The sequence below is a fragment of the Styela clava genome, chromosome 12 (genome assembly GCF_964204865.1).
Source record: "Styela clava chromosome 12, kaStyClav1.hap1.2, whole genome shotgun sequence".
NCBI classification, from domain to species: domain Eukaryota; kingdom Metazoa; phylum Chordata; class Ascidiacea; order Stolidobranchia; family Styelidae; genus Styela; species Styela clava.
The window spans coordinates 18,667,802-18,685,637 of NC_135261.1; the positions used below are offsets into that span (position 1 = coordinate 18,667,802).

At 38.0% G+C, this 17,836-nt stretch overlaps 2 protein-coding genes across 2 annotated transcripts; one reads left to right on the forward strand and one right to left on the reverse strand.

The window, feature by feature from the left end:
• The first annotated feature begins 3,382 nt into the window (after nucleotides 1-3,382).
• Nucleotides 3,383-8,148, forward strand: LOC120329357 (putative ATP-dependent RNA helicase DDX47). The gene is made up of 8 exons (XM_039395962.2): nucleotides 3,383-3,860; nucleotides 4,081-4,279; nucleotides 4,622-4,749; nucleotides 5,024-5,231; nucleotides 5,589-5,698; nucleotides 6,274-6,482; nucleotides 6,592-6,670; nucleotides 6,885-8,148. The coding sequence occupies exons 1-8, from the start codon at nucleotides 3,588-3,590 to the stop codon at nucleotides 7,086-7,088; spliced, it is 1,410 nt and encodes a 469-aa protein (XP_039251896.2). The 5' UTR covers nucleotides 3,383-3,587; the 3' UTR covers nucleotides 7,089-8,148.
• LOC120329389 (mpv17-like protein 2) lies at nucleotides 7,469-8,137 on the reverse strand. The gene has a single exon (XM_039395998.2). The coding sequence runs from the start codon at nucleotides 8,135-8,137 to the stop codon at nucleotides 7,535-7,537; it is 603 nt and encodes a 200-aa protein (XP_039251932.2). The 3' UTR covers nucleotides 7,469-7,534.
• Nucleotides 8,149-17,836: the final 9,688 nt, after the last annotated feature.

The following is a 17,836-nucleotide window of genomic DNA, read 5'->3' on the forward strand; positions in this document are numbered from 1 at the left end:
ATTACTCTGCGTGGGTTCGCAGGTTCGAATCCCATGCAGGGATGGTTATGTGCGAGAGAATTGCTGGACTCCTCGCCGTCGTTGGGAGGTACACGTAACCGCTGGTCGGTTACGGCTTCCTCCACCACCAAGTCCATGCTTCCGAAAACAAACAATATAACTAATCCCATACCCGACTTGGAATGGTAATCGGACGAGAGGCCGTGGTTCGCTATATGAATAAGCCGTCTTATAGGCTTTCCTCTCCCCCGGGATAAATATGTAAATCCTATCCTAACCACGGCCTCTCGGCCGGTTACCGGTCCAGGTCGGGTATGGGATTAGTTAGCCAGTTATTTGTTTTCGGAAGCATGGACTTGATGGTGGAGGAAGCCGTAACCGACCAGCGGTTACGTGAACCACCCTACGGCGGTGAGGAGTCCAGCAATCCTCTTGCACATGATCATTCCCGCATGGGATGCGAACCCATGAAGGTTAATCAGAGATGCGGTGTCATTACCAGAGATGCGCCGTTGTCATTATTTTTGTCGTGTTTCCAGAGGTTAAGTATTGCCGGTAATCAAATGAACCACTGCTCATTTTGTATGCCGAGAAGTTTTTAGCTTAGTTGAGGTGATCATATAGTAATCTATTGTTAGCTAAAATTAACTTAATTTTGAATCAAAATGATAGGTATAAACATGTTAACCAGTTTCGAAATGCCGACTTTTGTATGACGGAGTTTAGTAAATCTAGCTTTTCACGTATTTAGCACATCTTTCCAAAAACATGGTTTTATATAAAAAAACATGAGAGCAATGCTCAAATATATGGACACGCAGAACAATTCCCCAAAAATCATATGCGGTGACCAACGACTAACATACCGGCGGTGACTTACCAGTACCTGTATCGGGGTACCGTGACGGTACAGGGACTGTCATAGATATTTTAGGTCCTGTGACAATTGAAACATCAGTTGAAATATCTCGTGATATGAGTCAATTATGTACCGTATTATCGGATCAGGTACCGAACCACAGTCAAACATTTCACATAAAAACGTTACTAAATAACATGCGTCAACTTAACACCAGCCGAATCGGGGTACAATTTTTGGTACAGTTACTGTCATAGCCGTTTAGGGCTGATGGACAATTCGACTACACGGACAACTCACCAGGCCTAGGGTGGTGTAGCCAGTCTGCGGACAATTTCATTCAAACCGCTATAAAACAAAAACCAATATATCTAACCCGTTAATTTTTTCACCGTGGGTGCATTGGCGGCATTTATTCTACACGCTAAACCTCGTATTAACTTTCTACGACAAAGGGTTAAAGCTATACAAATCCCCAAAGTACGGCACTCGAAAGACGTATTTGCGACCATGGATTTCAAGCCTTGATCATCGTTTCTGCTGCGTCGAGAATATCGCATACGCAGCCATACAGCAATCAAACAAACAAAACACGGTGGTCGCAAATTGGTTGACAAAGATATTATAGGATATATTTCAAGAACACGGTTATTTCGAACAAAACTCGTTAAATTATAAACAAAGCACCACATCACAGCAATCAAACAGACGAAAACACGGTGGCCGTAAATTGGTTGACAAAGATATTATCGACGTATCGGAAATGCACACCCCCTATTCCCCCTCCTTCAATTGTAGAAACGCGAAACTTTCAAATATGGTTAAAAGAAACACAACTCTACCTACCTGCCAAGTTTCATCTTTTTATTTCTCATATTTGTATGGATTTTCAAGCTTTTGACAGCTACGAGTTAGTTCAGTGTCACCGCGCTGTGTTACGGTACCAGAACTTCTCTATCTTTAGAAGGTCCTGTCTTGTGACAGCGTGAATTGAAATTGCAAGATGGTCCGTTGGACACAAAACGGCGTCGGATAACCCCAGAACGTTTAGTAAAGTCATAGCAAACAAAAACAAATCTTACAGGGCTAACAGAAATATTTGAAATAAATAAAAGTAATAGCCTTCTGGAGAAAAATTTCATCTTCAACCACTGAAAATTTCAAAGCAATTAGTCGAGTAATCAAAGAGAAAAGCGACTTTTTAAAAACGTGTCAAAGAACAAGAACAAGAACAAAAACAACAACAACAACATAATATTGAAACGATCGTTATGTCCACTACGTGTCCAAAAAGGTTTGGCTGTTTCTTATCTTCAAAAATCCCATTCAACGACCTACGCAATATGTGACACGCCCGATGGTGGATGGATCAATGAAATTCTCATTAGATGAACAAAAATTAGTCCCGATAAAGATGCAATAGACAAGACTAAAATTAGCTGATATTACTTACAGATAGCAGAAGATTGAATATTTTGAATCAAAACAGTTGTTAACACGAAAAAAATGTTTATAAAATTTCTGCAATGATGAAGCATAGGAACAATCTGGGGTCAAGGGTCGGAAAAACATCCTTGATTTAGTTTTGCTGTCGGAATTTGTAGTATGCGTAACACGTGAGATATTGGGTTTTAATTAAACCTCGTTGAACATATTACAGTGTGCGCTACCGTTTTGCACCGCTTCTAAATTCTTTTTTTTGTGTTGCATTCTTATTAGTGTGCAGAGATGTCGAAACGAAACTATGAATGGTACGGTAGTGCAGTTATACGGTGAGTGTCGGTGATAGCAGCATACGGGTAGTGCGTACCGTACCGTAGTGATCAGATCATCATGATGCTTTCATCTGTTCATGCCCGAAAAATTAAAACACTAGGCCTTTATTTCCATTTTATACAAAATAGATGCCGCCAAGTTTTTGTGCTGTGATACTTACCACATAAAGTTGTACCGTACAATTACGCTTGAGCAACACTTCAAAATCAAATAAAATCTTGGCTAGAAAAAAATAAAATCAGCAACTTCCAAGTTTTTTTGGAAAAAACGTGGAGTCTCATACCTAACATACTTCTAGTGGACGTGGCATGACAATTTTTTCATGTATCAATCCTAACCCCTACCGGACTACACCATCCAAAAATTAAATCATTACGAGGTCACATGGACGTAATAGAGCCCTTCAAACTATATGAACTGCCATTCAAGACGCGCAAATGAGCACCCAAAATCGAACAGTTATTTCTCTCGTTTTCTCGTTGCAACGATTCCAATAGGAGAGAGATCGATAACTTCATTCAGTTCTTTATCGTCTGCGCCAATGCCGTTTCGGGCGATCGTATGTATATTTGGCAAGCTGTATGACGTGATTGTGATGTCGTAGTGACGTAATTTTTGGATGACGTAGTCAGGGGTTAGGATTGACATATCAAAAAATTGTTATGCTACGCCCACTAGAAGTACGTCAGGTACGAAACTACACGAGATCCAAAACGTGTAACCCAAGATGATTGTCGGCTGATATTACGGTATGTATTATCGTTACAGGTATCGGAATACAGTAATATTTAATTTCAGGTGTTTATCTGATAGTACAGTTCAACAGTGACGGAGTTCTGGAGTAACAAAGCATTACTGCATTTGGCTATAATCTATTTCAGTCTTTCCACATATGTTGGCATGTACCGACCGTACAGTATCTGACAACCAGATTTATATTTGAATACTAATAATGACGAGTGAAGATTTACAGAGTGACGCTGTTCAATCCACAGACACAAATGAAAATGAGATTTCAGAATTTCTAGTAAATGATGAAAACGTAACATTTCAATCTCTTGGATTAAAAGATGTTCTTTGCGAAACTTGTCAAGACTTAAAATGGAACACACCTTCAAAAATTCAGCAAGAATCTATACCAGTTGCTCTTGATGGTAAAGATGTAATTGGCCTTGCAGAAACTGGCTCAGGAAAAACTGGTGCTTTTTGCTTGCCTATACTGCAGGTGACTTTTCTTAATATTTAAAATTTTGCCTTGCTCTTGTGTTCAAGTACATTTTAAATCTCTAGTTGTAGCAATATTATTTATGTTGTCATCAAACTTTCTAACGCTACTGGTATTGCGAATACCGAGATATTCTTATTTTAATAAATGAATTTGTGGTTTTGTGCTAGTTATTCTATGTTTCAGTATTTTCTCAACTGGATGTGTTATTCTATTTCAGGCTTTACTGGATACACCTCAAAGACTTTTCGCCTTAGTCTTAACACCAACAAGAGAACTGGCATTTCAGATTGATGAGCAATTTAAAGCTCTTGGATCTGCTATTGGCATAAAATCCACTGTCGTTGTTGGAGGAGTGGACATGATGGGTCAAGCCATTATGCTCGCAAAAAAGCCTCATGTTATCATTGCCACACCAGGTAAAGTAATTCTCTTTTGATTTCTCTATGTACTTATTATTATTAAAGGCACTATTTCTAGATTACATGCAAATACATCCACAGCTCAACTTTAGGCGCTCACATAGTATTTGTATCAAGATGGCGCACAACCTGCCAACCCTAACCTGGTACACATACTATGTTCAGGCTGTGCGCAATCTTGGTACGAATACTACGGGAGCACCCAACTTTATATATATGTATTCTGAAGCCTGAGATTAAATATTATTTAGTGCATCATTTTTTTTAGAAATATCAAATTTAACAATTCACCACGAAGTTTGAATTGAAAATTCTATTTGAATCTTTGTTTTTTTATAGGTCGCCTAGTTGATCATCTTGAAAAAACAAAAGGATTTACATTGCGAACATTAAAATTTTTGGTAATGGATGAAGCAGATAGGATATTGAATATGGATTTTGAAGCAGAAGTTGACAAAATCCTGAAGGTCTTTATCTTTGTTATTTCGAGACTTTCTTCAAAGAGAAATGATCATGCTCCAAAAAATTGTTTTTTATCCGTATAATTTAAATTTCTCCATGATTAGCTTTGAACCAACTCTAAGCCCCAGTTGAAAATTTTTGACTCAAGATGAATTTCAAATCATGTCTGAATACATTTTTTTTAATATCTGTTGAAAACTTTGACTTCAAGGAAAACAAGCCAACTGACTGACTAGACCTCCCTAATTTTTTCAGATTCATTATTTTTTATTGATTCAGGCTATTCCTCGGGAAAGACAAACATTTCTATTTTCCGCCACAATGACAAAAAAAGTAAAGAAACTACAAAGAGCTGCGCTAAAGAATCCAGTTAAATGTGCAGTGAATACAAAATATCACACAGTAGAAAAACTGCAGCAATATTATTTATTTATACCTGCAAAGGAAAAGGACTGTTATCTCGTAACAGTATTAAATGAGCATGCAGGTAAGTTTTATATTTCTTTATTCCAGTCACTAAAACCTATCACGGTTTTAGATTTTATTAATGAAAAGCTTAGAGAGTTTATTCGATTCGTCAACTAAAACACATGAACACATATGCTACAGAATCATAATTTTTTTTATCCGCAAATGAATAATTCGAACATCATTGTCGTAGTCTGTTTACCAATGTAATTTTTCCAAGCTCGTGTTCCACACTTGAAGAAAAGTAGTAGTTATGTTTATTTATTCAATAGATTTTAAAGAATTTTAGGAAATCTTGAATTTCCAACTTCCAAGATATTTCTGATTTCCCTGTGAACTCAGTATGTTCATGACATGTATTTCTTTTTCTATCTAGGCAATTCATTCATTGTATTCTGTAGTACATGTGCAAACACTCAACGAACTGCTCTTCTTTTACGTAATTTGGGATTTACAGCTATACCATTACATGGACAATTAACACAAGTAAGCAATCAATTCTCAATGCTCATTTGAACCCCGGCAAAAATATAATCATCAAGAACACTAGAAAATTGTTATTCTCTATTACAGTAGTTCTCATCTTTTTAGTTTTGATAATTTTTCTAAAATTTGTGGACCATTGAACTATGATCAGTTAATAGAGTGGTTACAAGGGTTCTCACCCAGAAACAATGCGTCTTATCAAGACTGATTATAGAAACCGTTTTGAATTTAAAAGGATGATAACTCTCACAATGATGGGATACTCAAAAACAAACAGTGTCCCATTGATCAAAAGTTAAATGTTAATAAACATTTCTGTTCATGAACAAGATATTTTTAGTCTGGTTTATAGATGTTGTCATTGTTTCTCATCTAATGCGGCCTAGGCCAGTAGAGAGTTGTTTCATTTTGCTCTTTAGCTCTCATCGTGTAAATAGCTACTCCCATACCCAATCTGATCTACTAACGGGACGACAGACTCTTGGATACACTTTTGGATGTTCCTTCAGTACAAATTTCTTACCTATAGTTCAACGAAACATTATAATTATTACAACATAATTATTTGTTTTCAGCCAAAGCGGCTAGGTGCACTCCACAAATTTAAGAGCAAATCTCGGACAATTCTAATAGCAACAGACGTCGCAAGCCGTGGTCTGGATATTCCTCATGTGGACGTTGTCATTAATTTTGATATTCCCACCCATTCAAAAGACTACATACACAGAGTTGGCAGAACTGCGAGAGCGGGAAGGGCTGGAAAAGCTGTTACATTTGTAACACAGTAAGTAGTAATCAAAGTAGGATGCACAGTCCACCAACAACTTTTACAAAAGTAATTTCAACTTCCAATAAAATCGTTACATAGCACTTATTGTGTTTCTATTTTTTAGGTACGACGTTGAGCTTTACCAAAGAATAGAACATTTGATCGGGAAGAAATTACCCCTATATGAAACGAGAGAAGATGAGGTACATTCAAATTTGTTATGACATTTTTCACTGTGCCTATGCAAATAAAGTTTGCCAATTTGTCATCTTCATTTGTCCTAGGCTGCCTAGGACTCCACCTTTTGACAACCGTTGAGCATTAATCTATTCCAGCGTCTCACTTCAATTCATACAAATTTTGATTATTACTGTATTCCATCAAAATAAATAGATGCAAATGAATTTTATGCCATAGGTCAAAGTATTGCAAGAAAGAGTAATGGAGGCCCAGAGGATGGCTAGAATGGAAATGAAAGAATCTGAACAAAATAAAAGATCAAAAAATGGCCGAAGAAGAGGTGCAGTTGACGATGATGACACAGAGGAGACTTATGCAAAAGGCGATGGATTCATTAAAAAATTTAACAGCAAGAAAAATGTCAAAAGATGGAAAAAATGATGCTCCTTTGTAATATAAAATCTGTATAATATGTTTGTGGTTATCATGAGGCAGCAGAAATATAATAGCGAGTCATGTGCAAAAACAGCTAGGACCAATTATGTGACAAAAAATATGTAATAAAACATGGCACTCGAAATTATGTAATATTTCTGCAGCAGATAGTCATTCCATCAATTCAATACCAAAAATTCTTTTTGGGAAAAAGTTGAAAATTCGACGAATCATTTCTCTCGTTTAAGACTCCCTTGTGCATGAACCGAAGTGAAAAGGAGGAGGCACACAAGCGTGCTGCATTTGTGGAGCCCAACAATAAGCAACTTTTACTAATGTCTTAAATAACTGACCCACAGTGTTTTTTGTAGTGAATGAGTGGCTCCTTCATTAAAAGGGGTTCACCATTCCACATTTCCGAAGAATTACAGAGAGAATACTAAATGACTTATTTAATCTGCACTCTTGCGTTGAAACATTTTTGAAATCTTTGTAATAAGAGATGAAAATGTGTATTCATGATTAGCAATATGAGAGAAAATTACATCAAATACAAGTTCATTGCATTTCAACACTAATATTCTATAGTGAGGTGGGAATAATGCAAAATTCATCCCCTGAAAAATTGGCCACAGTGTTAAATCTATAGCTATAATAATTGGAAGTTTGTCTTTGAACTCTTGTACTGTCTGTGGCAATGTATTTCCACGAAGTGTGCTTAGTCCTCCAATAAACCATCCATACCAAATTGGCCCGCTCAGTAGATCAATCATCACTTTTGTTGCAACGATACCCGGTGATCTTCCAGGGAATTTGCCATCTAAAAATTTGTACCATATGTGCATAACTGGACCAGCAACTGTACACACAAGAGCCATATTAGCAGTTCTTTTTTTGTCCCACTCCCGTTCTGTTGAAAATTTTCTTTCTGATTTTTGTGCAACAGCATCGCCAAGAAATCCTAGTGAACCAGCTGTTATTGTGTTCGTTATGATAGAGTATTTACCAATGTATGCTCCTCTCACAGTTTGTAATGTTTTCATTAAAAATCGCATGCTCGTGTACTCCTAGCAATTCAATATATTTTATGAAGGATTCTAAGTTGTGAGAATATGATCAATCATATGAGACTGAATGAAATGATAACAATATACTACATGCCTATAAAATAAGTTCGTGTGACCTCTGCGTTGTATTACCTCGACACTATGATAAGTCACTTTGAAATAAAACAGAGCATGTATGAGACCAACCATGCTTCGTCAGATAATATCACGTTTGCATCCCTATGTCTGCATGTGAAAATGCCGGGTTTCAGCTTGAATATGTTTGTGTCATAGGAAAGGATTTACATATTTATCCCATGGGAAGAGGAAAGGCGATAAGACGGCTGAACTATATGGCGGACCACGGCCACTCGTCCGGTTACCATTCCATTTCGGGTGTTGGATTTGTTTTTTGGAGGCATGCACTTGATGGTGGAGAAAGCCGTAACCGACCGGCGATTACGTAAACCACCCTACAGCAGCAATGAGTCCAGCAATCCTCTCATATAAAATGAGGCATCATTGAGTAAGTTCACAACTGCAGAGTAAGGGATAAACCACGCAAACCATGTTTTTGTACGGCAACCCCTAAATATCTAGAATCTTTTTCACACAAATCCATATCCCACGCAGAGAAAAAAACCCTAGGTTGGGTGAAAATTCAAAGTATACGCAACTTTATTGTGTTAAATGGTAAATACTGAATTATGATAGCCTGGATAGGTCCATAAAAGCAGAACTAAAATAACTCGACTTGGCGGTGTGGCGCATCTCTGATTACCCTTCATGGGATCGCAAGTTCGAATCCCATGCGGGAATGATCATGAATGTGCGAGAGGATTGCTGGACTCCTCGCCGTCGTAGGGTGGGTTACGGCTTCCTCCACCATCATCAAGTCCATGCTTCTGAAAACAACTGGCTAACTAATCCTGTAATCCCATACCTGACATGGACTGGTAACCGGACGAGAGGCCGTGGTTCGTCCTATGATTAATCCGTCTTATCACTTTTCTCTCCCCCGGGATAAACATGTAAATCCTATCCTAACAGCTCATGGCACTTCAAGTTTAGATTACCGGTATCAGGTTATGACGGTTACGTACTACGTTAAGTCATGTCTCAGTGACTCCTTACAGCTCTACATTCTACAAATGACGAAATGGGCTTAAACTAAATTAATCCAGACTCAAATATACGGTACCGGTACCGTACCGGTAACTTTATACTGCCTGCGTACGGTAATACTGTAGTAGTAGTACCTTGTGACATTAGATATTATGAGCTTGCTGTTAAACTATTACCGGTAGCGGTACGTACCGGTACGGTAGCTGGTTAAAGCTTGGTGCGATTGTACCAGCAATATTGCAGAAGCCTACCCACAGACCCATTTACAGCAGCGATATTGGTCTATATTGGTACCGTACGACAGCAATACACTTTGAATCTTTTACGTACAGACATTTATTACCGTACCCGCTACCCACCGTCATAAGTGCTTTTGACGTTCGACCGAAGAACAATGCGATCGGCGCACATGGTGCTACAGGCAATAATCACAGCGCGAATACTGTGGCGAAACGCATGGGCTACCGTACGCTCACAAACCAGGAAAATACCTCCGATACTTGTGAGGTTCACTTCTCGCAACAAAAGGAATTAGTTTCTTGTGGCTAAGAAATGAATTGCAGATATTCAAAATTTTGGAATTCCTGAAATGACTAGCTTGTACATCAATGAGCATTTGACTAAACAACGAAAGGATTTGTTATACGCTACACGCAGTGTGAAAAGGGAAACAAGTCTGAATATTTATGGACTGCAAATGGCAAGGTATTTATGAAAAAAAGCAATGTGCATGCTAGAACCTAGAATTGCAATCAAGTCCATGAATGACCCCAAAAAACTGAAGAAACTGATATAAGATAGGATGATGTGAATAGTTCATTATTTTTTTTAAATGTAATCCTATTCTTGCACAGTTTGTAGACAACCTTGCCAATGGGGCCAAGCAGCAATATGTTGTGATATATGTGATCAGTGGGTACATTTTAAATGTTCTTTAATGGACATTGCTGCATTTGAAACATTGACAAATAGGCGCGTGGTCATTTTGACAACCGGGGCAAGCTACTGCGGGACCAAGTCACCCCCATCTACGGGGACAGGATGAGCGCTGTAAGTTCTCCCATCATTGCATTGCATAGAATTGCAATCAAGTCCATGAATGACCCCAAAAAACTGAAGAAACTGATATAAGATAGGATGATATGAATAGTTCAATATTTTTTTTAAATGTAATCCTATTCTTGCACAGTTTGTAGACAACCTTGCCAATGGGGCCAAGCAGCAATATGTTGTGATATATGTGATCAGTGGGTACATTTTAAATGTTCTTTAATGGACATTGCTGCATTTGAAACATTGACAAATAGGCGCGTGGTCATTTTGACAACCGGGGCAAGCTACTGCGGGACCAAGTCACCCCCATCTACGGGGACAGGATGAGCGCTGTAAGTTCTCCCATCATTTTATGAGTATAAAAACCATTCCTTCGTTAACAACCAATCGGCAAAAGCGACAATTTTTAACAATAAGAAAGTGTCTTTAAAACCGGTCCAAGTCAAGGGATTAATAAATATAGACATAGTTTATTTTGAAACCTCTTTCAAAAGGAAAGGCAATATTTACCCAGATAAATACAATGACATATTAACAGAAACTTCGGGAAAGCAGACAAAACCTAAAATAAGGTTTAAAACGTTACTATGAAGAAAGGAAAGTTAATGCAAAGATAAGGACATGCGTCGCTCACTCATAGATATATATGCTGCTAGACTTCTACTGCTTGAACATATATGCAACACGCCGCGGTTTCTTGGAAGCAAAATGCTCAATAACGCGCTGATTAAAGTCATGCATCCCAGAAATAACGTCTCTGTGAATGGATAAAACAGCCAAGGAATTTAATCTATCTTGCTTCATTGTGTTTCTGAGATACGTTTTAATAAGCTTCAGCGTGCTGAATGTTCGCTCTGCGTCGGCGGAAGAAATAGGCGTCGTCAAAATGATGTCCAGAAATTTTGCAGACGCCGCAAAGGTAGTTAGTTACTAGAGTGTTATCTATGAGGAACCCATAGAGCGCGCAAGTTGATGTGATGTTCAAAAAAGTTTGATTGGTGTATATACATCGCAATTCATTTTCCAATTTACCCACGTTTATCATGGGGTAAAATTTGGAGACAGTAGCCAACAAATGGATGGGAAATTGACGTGCAAATTTTGAAAAATTTTTGGGGTTCATCAAAGAGAACGCGGCAAGGTGTTCAGTGCGCAGACGATCGCTTATTTGATTCACCAGAATGTCACAGCATTCCTTTGCAGACAAAATCAAACGCTGCGTTGTTTGCCCGCGGCGTAAAGAAGCACTCCATGTGTCGTAGTATTTCATTGTTTCCCGGATACGAGATACAGCATCGCAGAAGTCTGAAATACACGACTGCACAGACGCTCCATTCATTAGCCTTGACTGCAATGCGCCGTATAATACATCCACGTGATAGAATATTGTGGAGAAAAAAGCGAGAAAAAATGAAAACTCACCATCTTCTAGCAGACGCTTTAGACCTGCCGCCTCCCTCACAGAGCGTTCGTCCCAAACCGGAGAACTCTGAATGCCATTGAAACACTCAATGAGCTCAGACCTAATTTCGGACACGCCCTGCACCACGCGTGATTGGAAGTTCCAACGTGTTGGTGCACAAGCTGGGAGACGGCGGCTACATATCTGGCGAAGGAGGTCAGAGCGCTTCGGCGAAACGGAAAAAAATGAAGAAAACCCCGAAACATTTGCAAAAAATATACGGACGAGAGGGGTATCAAGACACATATTTTTAATAACGAGGTTAAATTGGTGTGCATAACAATGTAAAAAATGCGCATGAGGAAAATCTTCTTTTATATAAACTTGAACACCATGTTTCGACCCACTCATGAATGCCGCGCCGTCATAAGTTTGAGCTATCAATTTTGACTTCGCGTTGTAAGGATGTAACACTTCTTTCAGTACAGCCGATATCCCGCAAGCCGTGCGATCAACGATTGGTACAAAGCTGTGAAATCTCTCGGTAGGTTTACCATCTTTCACAAACCGAAAAATCACAGCCAGTTTGGAAACGCACGTGATGTCAGTTGTCTCGTCAGACTGAATCGAAAGGAACTGGCAATTCTCAATTTCCAGAGCCAAATGTTGTAAATAAATTTTATACATTGAGTCGAGCAAATCATTTTGGATATCCTTAGATTTCTCTTTCGAAACAGTTGCGGCATCAAGATGATCTCTCAATACTGTATCTAGAGATGCGGTGTATTCCACCATATCCAAAAATACCCCTCTATTAGAAGAGCCAGCCCGTTCATCGGGCCCACGGAGGGACAGCTCGTGACAACAAATGAACTTCAAAACATCTATCAATCGACCGAGAACATGGCGGTTTTTATAGACGTTTTGGTTGTGCCGACGAATAGAAACCGCGTGTCCTTCATCCAACTGTGCTGCAATATTAACATTTCCGAATGTTCGGTATTTTACTGCATTGTCCAGATGCTCCATAGAAGATTGATGATCCCTGGCACGCTCGGAAAGATGTTTAAGATCTCTAAAACCAAATTTACACCAACGTGAGTCACGGGCGGTAGCAAAAAGTAGGCAATAAAAACAAAAAAGTGCATTTTTGTCCTCGCTGTAACACAACCATTCGTGTTTTTTATACCAAGTTTCTGCGCAGAATGTACGCCGACGCTTTCCTCCGTCATGAGTGAACAATTTTTTGGTTGGATAAGGCCCAAGACCTTGTACCTCAACAACCTTGTAAATCAACCTTATTCACTATGAGGTCTAAGAAATGCGAAGCCGGAAAGAAGTGAGGAGCTCAAAAGGAATGTGGAAGATCGAAAGCAAATGGACTAAAAAGGTCTCTAACTGATTCAAATAGCGAAACAAGCGACAAAAACGAAGGCGAGGAAACTATCAACTCTTCAAGCAACCAACGAACGAGAAGGAATGCGTGAATATGTCAACACGTTGTTGTAAGAAACGTCGGCATTGTGTCGTCATAATTTCGGGGCTAGCCCCGATCGGCCCCGATGATTTAGTAAAAGAAACAGAAAACAAACGAGACAAACGCGGCGAGTGGAAGATAAAAGAGAGAATACGATATACAATGAGCAACCGGGGCAAAATCGGCGTCGCCCCGTCGACGTTCGGCGAAGGCTTTGCGAGCGAAAAATGAACCATGTCGGGAGAATATGGCTAGTGTAGACAGTCTGTGCAACCGATATTGAGGTATTTTTTGAATATTTTTTATTATACCGAAAAAACAACCGGGGCATTGCCCCGGTTGGCCCTATTGACGCGCCGCCACTGACAAATACTGAGCTTAAGTATATTACTGTTTTCCTTGTGTTAAATCTATTTTTCCATTTGATCTTTACAAATGTAGCCTTGAGCATAGGGTCCCACAAGAAGTCAGTACCAGTTCTAATGTACCAAAACTCGAGCTCTCGTAGTTTGATTTTAAAAATATTCAGGATTGTTGCACTTTGAACATGGATGAATTGCCTGTATCTGAATTTATGCCAAATATGGTAAACGTATTTACCAACGTACGCCTTTCTTGCTCATACATTTCAACATTAGATCCATACAAGAAAATTATGAGGATTTGATGACGTTGCTACATTTGATGACGTTGCTATGATATTAACCCATTTCCTTCTGTTATCTGTCTGTCTGAAACTAAATTACAACAAGATCCTACGAAAAATATTTCTATTGAAGGATATACTTTTTCACATAGTTCTTCAAAAACTAAATATGAAGGGGTGGGGTTATATATAGTGAAAGGACTTTGTCCTAAAGTGATTGAGGTATTTAATTTAATGGATGCTGGATGTGAAGAGTTGTGTGGAAAATACCTTTAAAAATTAGCCAGCATTCCTCACTTGTTATTGGTGTCATTTATCGCCGCCCAAACTCTAACACCAATTCTTTCCTAGACAATCTTGTCAAAATAAATCTAGTCAAGTTTTCAGAGAAATAATTGATGACTCTACAGGTAAGTCATCAAATGACCCTGACAAAATAACTGGTATTTCAATCATTATTTTTCAAATTGGGCCTAGGTGAGCCTTAGGGTTGCCAACCGTCCTTCATTTCAAAGGACAATCCTTTATTTGAGATTTTTTTTCCTTGTCCTTTTTAAGATGATAATTGTCCTTTATTTTTTCCAACATCGTTTTGCCCGATAGTTATAGTACTGTGTTTGATATTGTTGCGTTCTTAAATCGCCTCCGTTTATGTATTTGAAGCTTTTAATTATTCTTTTTAATTTCGCTTTGGTCCGGCGCAAATAGCCAAAGTAATATTTATTTTAGCTTGGAACATGGTAAAGTTACTTATATTATTGATTTCTTCGAGAATGCAGATGAAAGTGCGGATGGAATGTTCACTTGTTTGAAAAACACTATGAACAATTTACAACTTGATTGGAAAAGAGTTCTTGTTTAAGTGCAGATAACGAAAATTGCAACTTTGGAGAAAAACATTCTCTTTATAGTTTATACTAATGTTCGCACACTGAATGATGATATTATTAAGGATAACTGCAGTGCACACATTGTACACAATACATTGAAATTTGCTTTAGGTAATTTGAATGTTAACATTGAAAATATTGTCTTGAAAATTTAAAGTCATGGGTCAATGTCAGCAAAAAGACGAGAAACTTATAGAATTTCATATATATATTTGTAGAGACGGAATTTCATGAAATTATGGTTCATGTATCTATCTCTGCACCCATGCATCGAAAGAATCTTACTTCTTTGGAAAGCTTCAAGTTCTTATTTTTCAAGCAGACTAGCTGAATGTTACAAACAATTACTTAAACTTATTATGATTGACAATGAGTTAACAAAAGTTCCTCAGCTTATTGAAATGTATTTAATATTCTCACAACATGTAATGGAGATATTTAAATTAGCTGTTCAAGAACTGGAAAAAAATGAAACTTCACCAGCATATATGTTTTCATTATTATTACTAAATTAAGAAATGGATTAAAATCTCCATCTGATGAAGAATTTATTGGGTATGATGTTCACCAACTTCTTGCAAATTTTATTGCTGCTGAAGCTCAAGAGGCAACTGAAGATTTTAGATTATTTCTCAACTCTGCAATAACGTATTTAGAAAAAAAGATTTGAATTTGATGAAAATTCATCATTTGGAAAATTATCTCTTTGAATAATCTTTAAGCACGATTCAAAGCACTAAACTGTTCACAGAATGCAAAACAACAAGCAGTAAATCGCAATCTCAAGTATGTTAATGTTTTCAAAATAGTTTCATTTGTGCTCTCTATTCCCGGAACCTCAGCTTATTGTGAACGCATTTTTAGTGTAATGTCATCTAAATGGCGCAGTGAAAGGAACAGATGCTCCATACAAATAATGAAAAGTGAGCTTTTAATATGAAAGACAAGTGTCGTGAATTTTCGGAAAAAATGAAACGTGACCCACAATTGCTGAAGTCAGCAAAGAGTCAGAACAAATATATCTTAAGAATTATAAACTTATGCAATCGCAAAATTAGAGCTTGATTTGGTCAAGTTTAAATGAATGAAAAACACATGAAGATTTTTTAAATATATCTTATTAGCTTAGCTTGAAAATTGCTCGAATTGTACCAGTATATAAATCTGGCAGCAAAATTTCAGTATCCAATTACAAGCCTATATCAATATTATCCTGCTTGTCAATAATTTTTGAAAAACTAATTCATGTAAAATTAAAAAACTATCTGGATAGATTCTCTATCATTACCAGTAGTCAATTTGGGTTTAGAGATAATTATTGCACTACATATTCCATTTTGGATATTTTGTCATGGAAGTATTTTGGCTGCAGTGTATTTTTAGATTTGAAAAAAAGCTTTCGATACCGTAGAGTGTAAACCACACGATACTACTTGCAAAATTGAATCATTATGGTATACGCGGTGTTGCCAATAATCTTTTTTGTCATATTTAAGTAATACATTGCAATTCGTCTGCATTGATGCCTCAAATTCAAGTCTTGCTCCCATGCTATGTGGCGTTCCACAAGGTTCTGTCCTTGGTCCATCTTTGTTTTTAACTTTCATTAATGACCTAGTAAATGTCTCAAAATCTTTTCTGAGACTTTTCGCGGATGACACCAGTGTGACAGCTTCTGTATTTTGGTTGACAAAAATAATAAACTCTCTCTTTTTCTCTTCTATTTCCTGATCGAACCAAGTACAGTAGTAACGGTGCGGCCAGCAGTCGCTAGTAGAATTGGCTTCATCCAGTAATGATGCAACAAAAGGCAACCGTCAACAGTTTCATAAGCCATGATGATTAAATATTTGTAAGCTATGTACCCAACTCATGAGTGCTTAAATTTAAATGAATTGTATAGCTTGCTTCATTTACGCTAGCCTACTTTGTGTAACTGTTAGTCTGTTACGGTACCGTAACTTTAAAGATGAGAAGTCCTCGGTAGAGAGGATAATATTCGCATAATAAATGAATAAACATTATAACGAAGGCGGGATACACGCACGAGAATTTGCTGACCTGAGATACCATACTGTGTTATCAAAAACTGAACATTATAACTGAATACACCTAAACACAGCTAAATACGGGTAACGAATACAACTTGAAAACGGCGTAAAGCGCAACAATTCGTAACTTGATCATGAACATATCTTTACCTCTCGTATACTGGTTGCCGGTGAGAAATCTTCGATAATCGAAATCTTTTTACCTGCTCGAAGCTGAATCGTGATCAGTTTGGTTTGTTAGGAAATTCAGACACTCATCATTGCAATTTATGCTCAAGCATTAGTCTACAAATCATGATTGCAATAGAAAAACAATGCTGTATTAGTATCACGGTTCGTGATGTTGCTATTGAATCAGAAGACTCAGATTCCGGATTTGTGGTTTATTATGAGGCAACTCCACAGTTAAAACAGCACAAAACAGAGAACACAGGAAAACACGTCCGCCCGCCAGCCGGAAAAGAGAGATCGAAAGACAGTTTTTGCCTCACATGTAGTGAGTGGTCGGAGTCCAAATCCGACAAAACAGCATTAAATAAATGTCAACATAACAGTCTATAAACATAAATATATACACAAAACATAAACGCGGACACTTTAGTCCGCGACAGAGCCCTATCATTGTTCAGAATGAAACTCAACAAGTTTTATTCTTAAAAAAAAAAACTCCTACCCTAAATGTGAAACAGATATAGAAACTGCACTAATTTAAATTCATAAGACACCAAATATCCAATTTTTAAAACGTCTGTACCCCACCCCCTTCAAACTAGAGGCATGTTTACCGGAGAAGTTCTAACATGGTAGCACAAGTTGAAGAAAATCAAAGTTATCACGAATGAAATGGAACATGTTATGTTAAGTCGCCTTCAAACGCAACCAGCATAAACATAGCCTAACTCAGATAGTTTTCCTTCTGTATCCACGCGTTCGTCATCTCAGCAATTTGGGGGGAAATGTTCCCTCCTGGACTTACTCCTCCCCGCAGGGATCCCGCTCCGATATGCAACGGCTACTGGCCCATATTGACCACAAACAAAGGGATTCTAACGGCCCAGGGATCC